Source organism: Cottoperca gobio, chromosome 5 (genome assembly GCF_900634415.1).
Source record: "Cottoperca gobio chromosome 5, fCotGob3.1, whole genome shotgun sequence".
In the NCBI taxonomy this organism is placed as follows: domain Eukaryota; kingdom Metazoa; phylum Chordata; class Actinopteri; order Perciformes; family Bovichtidae; genus Cottoperca; species Cottoperca gobio.
This window is the reverse complement of record NC_041359.1, coordinates 29,150,030-29,161,184: the sequence shown is the minus strand read 5'-3', so window position 1 is coordinate 29,161,184 and position 11,155 is coordinate 29,150,030. Positions and strand designations below refer to the sequence as shown.

The following is an 11,155-nucleotide window of genomic DNA, read 5'->3' as shown; positions in this document are numbered from 1 at the left end:
AATATAACCCGGTTCCCTTTTATACACTATTACCCTTTTAATCAATATTACTCTGTACCCTTTTATTCAATATTACCCGGTACCCTTTTATTCAATAGAACCCGGTTCCCTTTTATACAATATTACCCTGTACCCTTTTATTCAATATTACCCTGTACCCTTTTATTCAGAATAACCCGGTACCCTTTTAATCAATATTACCCCGTACCCTTTTATTGAATATTACCCTGTACCCTTTTATTAAATATTACCCTGTACCCTTTTATTCAGAATAACCTGTTACCCTTTTAATCAATATTACCCGGTACCCTTTTATACAACATTCCCTAGTACTGTTTTACACAATGTTACTTGTTACCCTTAAATAAAATCGTACCCAGTAACATTTTAAACATTATCCCTTGGTACCGATTACTTTGTAACCCTCACTAACAAAAATGAATTGCCCCATTTCCTAATATGTTCCATTGAACTCCATACAAACACCAATCTCTTTACCTTTATCGATGGCATCTATTTCATATAATATTTTATGCTACCCACTGCCTACACCATTCCATGTTACACATTTTTCATGATATAACATGGTACCTCTTTCATACATTATACCATGTGATACATTCAATGACACCCTGAGAGTACACAATACTCCTTACATTACATTACAGTTCATATAGTTGACGCTTTTGTCCAAAATGACTTACAAACATTGCAAACAAACTCCCCTACAACAATATTCCGTGTTTCCTCGTGGTTCCTCCTAATCCCAGAATATTCCTGGGATTTTACAAATTTAAGTTTTAACTGTTGCAACATCCTGCTGCACACTGTGAGTCTACATATCGAGCAATGCATCAGTGCTTTGACTGAGACACACCCCTGTGTTACATGTGAAGCAGCAGCATTTAGCAGGGAAGGTGTGACAAAGGTCCACCTCACCTGAGGCAAACCAGGAAACAGGTTGTTATTCCTCCTCACTACAGAGACACAGACAGACAAACAGACGATCAGATTCACCTTCACAACAATCAAACAACTTCCTCTGAGTGATTTCAGCTCCCGGAGAGAAAAGTGGGAAACTACTACACTGCTGCTTCACCTTGCTGACGCTCCACACACTGAAGGTGAGTTTGAATAAAAGCATGACTCAAAGGGAAAGTACATTTCAGTGAAGTTAGTGGAGGGGGAGGGGAGCCATGATTTACTGGACTTTCTGTCTGCTGTGTTTTTAGCTCCACTCAGAGACTAAATGGCTTCCAGATTAGAGGAGGATCTCTGCTGTCCCATCTGTCATGACGTCTTTAGAGATCCTGTTCTTCTGTCATGTAGCCACAGCTTCTGTAAAGACTGTGTGAAGAGATGGTGGAGAGAGAAACAAACACGTGAGTGTCCACTTTGTAATAGAAGATCTTCAAGGGATGAACCACCTTGTAACTTGGTGTTAAAGAACCTGTGTGAGAGTTTCTTACAGGAGAGAGATCAGAGAGCTTCAGAGGATCTCTGCAGTCTGCACGCTGAGAAACTCAAACTCTTCTGTCTGGACCATCAGCAGTCAGTGTGTGTGGTCTGCAGAGATTCAGAGAAACACAGTGACCACAGAATCAGACCCATCGATGAAGCTGCACGAAAACACAAGAAGGAACTTCAGGAAACTCTGCAGCCCTTAAAGAAGAAGTTAGAGGCTTTAGAAGAAGTTAAAGTGAAGTCTGATCAAACAGCAGGACACATGAAGGTCCAGGCCCGACGCACAGAGACACAGATTAAGGAGCAGTTTAAGAAGCTGCACCAGTTTCTAGAAGAGCAAGAGGAGGCCAGGGTGGCTGCACTGAGGGAGGAAGAGGAGCAGAAGAGTGTGATGATGAAGGAGAAGATGGAGGCTCTGAGCAGAGAGATAGCAGCTCTTTCACACACAGTCAGAACCACAGAGGAGCAGCTGAGAGCTGAAGACGTCTCATTCCTGCACAACTACAGGACTGCAGTGCAGAGAGTCCAGCTGCAGCGCCCCCTGCTGGAGGCTCCACAGCTGCTCTCAGGAGCTCTGATAGACCAGGCCAAACACCTGGGCAACCTCACCTTCAACATCTGGAACAAGATGAAGGAGATGGTCTCCTACTCTCCGCTGATTCTGGACCCAAACACTGCTGGTGCAAACCTCATCCTGTCTGAAGATCTGACCAGTGTGAGAGGAGGAGAGAGACGGCAGCTCCCTGATAATCCAGAGAGGACTGTTAAACACTGCTCTGTCCTGAGCTCCGAGGGCTTTAACTCAGGGACTCACAGCTGGGACGTCCAGGTTGGAGACAGTACAGTCTGGTCACTGGGTGTGTTAGAAGAGTCTGTCCAGAGGAAGGGACACATACAGTCTGGATTATGGAGAATAGTGTTCTATGAAGATAAATACTTTGCACAGTCATCACCAGATCCACTCACTGTTCTCGGAGTGCAGAAGAAGCTCCAGAGGATCAGAGTGAATCTGGACTGGAACAGAGGGAAGTTGTCGTTCTCTGATGCTGACACTAACACACACATACACACCTTCACACACACTTTCACTGAGAGGATGTATCCATATATTGGCAGTGTTGATAATCTGAAGATATTACCACTGAAGGTCTGTGTAACAGTGGAACAGAGCAGTTAGAGATAAACAGGATGATTATATATAAGATGTTGTTAATTGTTTTTATTGTCGTAATTTGCAAAATTTGATCACTTATTATTTCTGATCATTTTCATGGGTTTGTTTATCGGCTGTTGCAATTTAGGTTGTTTATTTTTGACTGTTTTGACTTTTGTGTGTTTCATGAAGATGAAAATGTTTCAAATGAAACATGTACATGCAATGTATACAACTTGTACACATGAAATTATCCAAAATATATGGAAAAAAGGTATTTGGTGTAATAAAGTGTTTTCATTCAGTTTCCTTCAATTGATTTCTGCTCTTTGACATTTAGTCGTTCTATTTTAGGTGGATGTCTCAGTTTTAAGATGTCTCAGTTTTAAGATGTTTCAGTTTTAAGGTGGACGTCTCAGTTTTAAGATGGACGTCTCAGTTTTAAGATGTCTCAGTTTTAAGGTGGACGTCTCAGCTTTAAGATGTCTCAGTTTTAAGATGTCTCAGTTTTAAGATGGACGTCTCAGTTTTAAGATGTCTCAGTTTTAAGGTGGACGTCTCAGCTTTAAGATGTCTCAGTTTTAAGATGGACGTCTCAGTTTTAAGATGTCTCAGTTTTAAGGTGGACGTCTCAGTTTTAAGATGGATGTCTCAGTTTTAAGACGTCTCAGTTTTAAGGTGGACGTCTCAGTTTTAAGATGTCTCAGTTTTAAGATGTATCAGTTTTAAGGTGGACGTCTGAGTTTTAAGATTGACGTCTCAGTTTTAAGATGGACGTTTCAGTTTTAAGGTGGACGTCTCAGTTTTAAGGTGGACGTCTCAGTTTTAAGATGTTTCAGTTTTAAGGTGGTCGTCTCAGTTTTAAAATGTCTCAGTTTTAAGATGTCTCAGTTTTAAGATGTCTCAGTTTTAAGGTGGACGTCTCAGCTTTAAGGTGGACGTCTCAGTTTTAAGGTGGAAGTCTCAGTTTTAAGGTGGACGTCTCAGTTTTAAAGTGAACGTCTCAATTTTAAGATGTCTCAGTTTTAAGGTGGACGTCTCAGTTTTAAGATGTCTCAGTTTTAAGATGGACGTCTCAGTTTTAAGGTGGACGTCTCAGTTTTAAGATGTCTCAGTTTTAAGATGGACGTCTCAGTTTTAAGGTGGACGTCTCAGTTTTAAGATGGACGTCTCAGTTTTAAGGTGGACGTCTCAGTTTTAAGATGGACGTCTCAGTTTTAAGATGTTTCAGTTTTAAGGTGGACTTCTCAGTTTTAAGATGTTTCAGTTTTAAGGTGGACTTCTCAGTTTTAAGATGTCTCAGTTTTAAGATGGATGTCTCAGTTTTAAGATGTTTCAGTTTTAAGGTGGACGTCTCAGTTTTAAGTTGGACGTCTCAGTTTTAAGGTGGACGTCTCAGTTTTAAGTTGTCTCAGTTTTAAGGTGGACGTCTCAGTTTTAAGATGGATGTCTCAGTTTTAAGATGTTTCAGTTTTAAGGTGGACGTCTCAGTTTTAAGTTGGACGTCTCAGTTTTAAGGTGGACGTCTCAGTTTTAAGTGGTCTCAGTTTTAAGATGGACGTCTCAGTTTTAAGATGTTTCAGTTTTAAGGTGGACGTCTCAGTTTTAAGATGTATCAGTTTTAAGGTGGACGTCTGAGTTTTAAGATTGACGTCTCAGTTTTAAGATGGACGTCTCAGTTTTAAGGTGGACGTCTCAGTTTTAAGATGTCTCAGTTTTAAGACGTCTCAGTTTTAAGACGTCTCAGTTTTAAGGTGGACGTCTCAGTTTTAAGATGTTTCAGTTTTAAGATGTCTCAGTTTTAAGACGTCTCAGTTTTAAGGTGGACGTCTCAGTTTTAAAATGTCTCAGTTTTAAGATGGACGTCTCAGTTTTAAGGTGGATGTCTCAGTTTTAAGGTGGAAGTCTCAGTTTGGATTCAGACTTTATGTAATGTTGGTGATGTAAGAACTGAATCTTTCGCTGATGTTTCTCTGTTCATAAAACAAATATAAAGATCAAAAAATAATTGAAATGACTGTCCATATGAAACGGTTTGAGAATAGAAAAATAAATAAAATTGACCTAAAAACAAAATAAAAAGAATAAAGAATGTTTAAAAAAAACACCACAAACTGAAAGTAACATTTTTGCGAGTTTCAACTTTTTTGATTGGCTGATTTAAATGTCATTAGTTCTGCAGGTATTTGGTTATAAAATAAAGAACTGCACACCATAAAATGTTGACCTGATGGTGGCGCTAGATGAATAATCAGAGGATCATCAAAGTTATTATAAATCATACTGAGGGAAACATGTTTGTATAAACTCTCATGTGAATCCATCTCATACTTGTTGAGATGTTTCAGTCTGAACCACAGAGGTGGACCGACAGAAATGACCATCATGACTTGTGAAGCTGCTTCAGTGGTGAAACATTCACAACCATAAGAGAGCTGCTTTTACAAAACTATAAACTAGACACAGGCTGAGACAGAGAGGCTGGAGACTTTAGGATGAAAGCAGCTCTTTTATTACAGTTATATTCCTCTTTTATCCAAATTGAGTCATCAAACATCTGACAAACTGAACGTTGTTGTCACTTTACTTCATACTGTGTAACTCCTGTTTGCAGAAAGAGAAATAAACTTACTGAAACCACAAACGCTGATGAGAAGCATAACTTTAGTTTAAACTCTTACATTTCAGCAGGTAAACTGCATTCTGGAGGTTTTTTAAATGTAATGTGTAATGAGGAGAGGAACTGGCTGCAGGATTGTGTTGCTGATGCTTTATCTCCCTCTGCTGATCAAAGTGTGTTCAACTGAACAGGATTCAACTGTATAATAAATGGTACATGTTTATTTCTCATTCAATTTATTTCATTAGAATTTCACCAGTTAGTAGACTTTATTTACATTATTATTCTTAGTATTAATATTATTTACATCATTAAAGATTCTTCTGATAATATCCCTGTCTTAAGTCTGTTTTTTTTATATTACTTTTCCAAATTCCTCTTTTACTCATAATGTTTCTTTTCCCAACAGCAGGGTTGTCACCAGTCGCCCCTTCATCAAAACAATATTAATCTGTCACAAGCAGCAACGCAGAGAAACAGGAACTGGACCCAAATAAAAAGAGAACGTACAGCAGGCAGCTCAATGATTCATTGATTAAATACACTTACAAATCAGACAGGTAACAGGGACACTAAGCACAGTGAAACCTAGACACTAGGAAGAATAGACTGAACGCTACACAATGAGAAGACAGTGGACACACAGACTAATACACAAGGAGAGCAGGGTATGTAGACCCAGGTGGAACAAATCAGGCAGACAATCACAGCAGGGACCTCGGTCGGACAGTCTGGGGGCTGGACAGGTCAGTACTGGAGACCTGGCTGTTGGTCGCTGGAGACTGCCGACTCGGGTTTGCTCGGCAGATTAGTCCCTGTCAGGGACGTGCGGTCAGGGGAGGCGAGCCCTTGCAAACTAGGTTGAGCGCATGCATTTGGCGCGTGCCCGTTGTTATCTCTCTGTATGTCGCCAATATAATGTTTACAGACATTTTTATTATGCGTCCTGACTTTCCATAGTCCAGTTAATGTATGTAATGTATGTGTGTAACATATTTAGTCTTGCTGATGTGGCATAAAGCCACAGTGAGAAGACACCAGGTGAGGTAGACAGTACTCTGCCACACTGAAAAGGTCGCACATGAGCCCACACTGAAGAGGGCGCACGTGAGCCCACACTGAAGAGGGCGCACGTGAGCCCAATACATGTGCCAGGAAAGGATCCAGCTAAAAGTCTTCAGGGTCAGGATCTGCAAAGAGGCTAGCCGACTAGGGGCTAGTAGGTTGCAATTAAGGCTGCATGTTCGCAGACGGGGCCTGAGGCTGATGGAGATCAGGGGCGTCAATAAAGTCCCGAATCCACCCAGGCAAAGAGCTCCTCGTGGCCTGGAGGACGCTTCCCGGCGTGCTTAAGAACACCCTCTTTGTATCTCCTACTAGGATCTCTTGTCAAGAGTCAACACGTTCCTCCTGTAACTATTCTGCAGGTTTTCAGTTTGTGTTTGCATCTTGTATCGGTTCTGTAGCAGGAGAACTGGACCAGCAGTGTGTAGCCACAGACACACTGTAACGACACATCTCTGCCTGTAGATGGCGCCCTGCTCTCACATCACAGCTGAATGTGACAGAAAATATAAGCTGACTCACTGGGTTAAAGATAATATACATTTATATATAAAAGTAAATACGATGGTATGTGCGTGATGAAGCAGATATGATCACTTGGCTGCACATTAAAAGTTGGTTTTATATATTTAAATAACCTTTTTAGTTTATTATCTCAATCAAAATATATATTTATGATCTCATTATTATGCAGCTACAATTGATGCATTTCAGTGTAATTTAAATAAATAAATAAACAAGTTAGCTAATGCATGTTTGTACATAATTGATTCAGTATTTTATCACATATAGGCATTTAACTCTGTATTAGTGGGGTAACAAGTACTCTTCAGTAAAAGTAGTAATGCCACAGAAAAGGTTACAAGCACTAGTCATGCATTTAAAAAGTACAAAAGTATTAGCATCAAAATTTACTTCAAGTACCAAAAGTAAAAGTACTAAATATTCAGAATCACATATATTATATTATATAATCATTATTAGTGATGCATTCATGTGTTCATCACTTTAATGTTGCAGCTGGTGAAGTTGGAGCTACTTTTATTACTGATTAAACTGCAGTGGAGTTTCCCTCCAGGGATCAATAAAGCTTTATCTAAATCTATAACATTATATTATAATCTATTTGTAGATTATATTTTGTTTAAATAATCAGAATCTGCAAAGTAGCTCGTAACTGAAGTTATCAAATAAACGTAGTAAAGTAGTGTAACATACTATATGAAATAAAATGTGCGAGTACCTCAAAATATTACTTAGGTGCAATACTTGAGTAAATGTACTTAGTTACATTTAGGCAGGTATGTAAGGCAGCAGTGCATTGTGGGTGGTTTTCCTGTTGGATTTCCCATCAGTTGTCCTGGTAGATGATCTGATTGTGTTTTGTCTTCTTATAGTTTGCTGTCTGAGAGGTGTGGACTGTCTGCCGATGACAGTGAGACACATTTTTATACATCACATGTGAACCTTCAAAACTAAAGACTTTAGTCACTTTTTTAGCTTTAGGGATTATTTTAATATGTTGTTTCAAGTCAAGGATGTCCAGGATGTGAGTGGATCAGCTCCTTCTACATCCAGGACACGGTCAAACCAAACACTCAGCTTGCTCCTGTTTGCTGTCCTGCTGCTAAATGATGTAACGATCCACATTGATGTCAGGTCAGCAGACAGTCTGCACACCTTCTGCACACTGAAAACTCACCTGTTCAAACTGCAGCTTGTAAAAAAGCCAAACTGTTGTTCTGCACTTAAATGATTTCACCTGCTTGAAGCTGATGTTCCTGCAGGATTCTTGTTGTTCGGAGTTGTATCCTCGTGATTGTTTGCTCTTATTGCCGCTTTGGACAAAAGCGTCAACTAAATGGACTGTAAAAAAACAAACGTAACTTTAAAAACAAAAGCTTTAGTAGAGATGGGGATTATTAGCAAGATTATAAATTGTAAATAAAAAAGGATAAACTATCATCCACATGCGCACACAAGTCTCACACCGAGGCTTCTAGTGTAAAGTGAAACAATCTGCTTTCAGTGGTTTAAATTTCACCATTATATTTCATGTAAAAGCAGAAAAGTGAAATAAAATCAATTTGAAGTGCAGATTATCACAAAGCCGGATGGTTTAGACACTTTCCAATACCTAAAGTACTATGAACTATAAACTATAACTACTATGAACTATAAACTATAACTACTATGAACTATAAACTATAACTACTATGAACTATAAACTATAACTACTATGAACTATAAACTATAACTACTATGAACTATAAACTATAACTACTATAAACTATAAACTATAACTACTATGAACTATACTATAACTATAACTACTATAAACTATAAACTATAACGACTATGAACTATAAACTATAACTACTATGAACTATAAACTATAACTATTATAAACTATAAACTATAACTACTATGAACTATAAACTATAACTACTATGAACTATAAACTATAACTATTATAAACTATAACTACTATGAACTATAAACTATAACTACTATGAACAATAAACTGTAACTACTATGAACTATAACTACTATGAACTATAAATAATAACTACTATAAACTATAAACTATAACTACTATGAACAATAAACTATAACTACTATAAACTATAAACTATAACTACTATGAACAATAAACTATAACTACTATGAACTATAAACTATAACTACTATAAACTATAAACTATAACTACTATGAACAATAAACTATAACTACTATGAACTATAAACTATAACTACTATGAACTATAAACTATAACTACTATGAACTATAAACTATAACTACTATAACTATAAACTATAACTACTATGAACTATAAACTATATCTACTATGAAGTATAAACTATAACTACTATAAAACTATAACTACTATGACAACTATAAACTATAACTACTATGAACTATAACTACTATGAACTATAAACTATATCTACTATGAACTATAAACTATAACTACTATAAACTATAACTACTATGAACTATAAACTATAACTACTATGAACTATAAACTATAACTACTATGAACTATAAACTATAACTACTATAAACTATAAACTATAACTACTATGAACTATAACCTATAACTACTATTGAACTATAAACTATAACTACTATGAACTATAAACTATAACTACTATGAACTATAAACTATAACTACTATGAACTATAAACTATACCTACTATGAACTATAAACTATAACTACTATGAACAATAAACTATAACTACTATGAACTATAAACTATAACTACTATAAACGATAAACTATAACTACTATGAACTATAAACTATAACTACTATAAACTATAAACTATAACGACTATGAACTATAAACTATAACTACTATGAACTATAAACTATAACTACTATAACTATAAACTATACTACTATGAACTATAAACTATAACTACTATGAACTATAAAACTATAACTACTATGAACTATAACTATAACTACTATAAACTATAACTATATGAACTATAACTACTATGAACAATAACCTATAACTACTACTGAACTATAAACTATAACTACTATGAACTATAACTAACTACTATGAACTATAAATTATAACTACTATGAACTATAACTAACTACTATGAACTATAACTATAACTACTTGAACAATAAAACTATATACTACTCATGAACTATAACTATAACTACTATGAACGATAAACTATAACTACTATGCAACTATAAACTATAACTACTATCACCTATTAAAATATCAACGACTCATGAACTATAACCTGATAATCTACTATGAAAATATCAAACTATACTACTATAGTATAACTCTATTACGATACTATAACTACTATGAACTATAAAATATAACTACTATTGAAGTATAAAACTATTAACTATTATAAACTATTAACTATAAACTATATCTACTATGAACTATAAACTATAACTACTATAAACTATAACTACTATGAACTATAAACTATAACTACTATGAACTATAAACTATAACTACTATAAACTATAAACTATAACTACTATGAACTATAAACTATAACTACTATGAACAATAAACTGTAACTACTATGAACTATAAACTATAACTACTATGAACTATAAACTATAACTAATATGAACTATAACTACTATGAACAATAAACTGTAACTACTATGAACTATAAACTATAACTAATATGAACTATAAACTATAACTACTATGAACTATAAACTATAACTACTATGAACTATAAACTATAACTACTATGAACTATAAACTATAACTACTATGAACTATAAACTATAACTATTATGAACTATAAACTATAACTACTATAAACTATAACTACTATGAACTATAAACTGTAACTACTATGAACTATAAACTATAACTGATATGAACTATAAACTATAACTACTATGAACTATAAACTGTAACTAATATGAACTATAAACTATAACTACTATGAATTATAAACTATAACTAATATGAACTATAAACTATAACTACTATGAACTATAAACTATAACTACTATGAACTATAAACTATAACTATTATGAACTATAAACTATAACTACTATGAACTATAAACTATAACTACTATGAACAATAAACTATAACTACTATGAACTATAAACTATAACTACTATGAACTATAAACTATAACTACTATGAACTATAAACTATAACTACTATAAACTATAACTACTATGAACTATAAACTATAACTACTATGAACTATAAACTATAACTACTATGAACTATAAACTATAACTACTATGAACTATAAACTATAACTACTATGAACTATAAACTATAACTACTATGAACTATAAACTATAACTACTATATGAACTATAAACTATAA

General features: G+C 35.1%; 1 protein-coding gene across 1 annotated transcript; it reads left to right on the top strand.

Annotated features, from left to right (window-relative positions):
- Nucleotides 1-1,249: 1,249 nt before the first annotated feature.
- LOC115008459 (nuclear factor 7, ovary-like) lies at nucleotides 1,250-2,641 on the top strand. The gene has a single exon (XM_029432071.1). It carries the CDS (start codon nucleotides 1,250-1,252, stop codon nucleotides 2,639-2,641), a length of 1,392 nt encoding a protein of 463 aa, XP_029287931.1.
- Nucleotides 2,642-11,155: the final 8,514 nt, after the last annotated feature.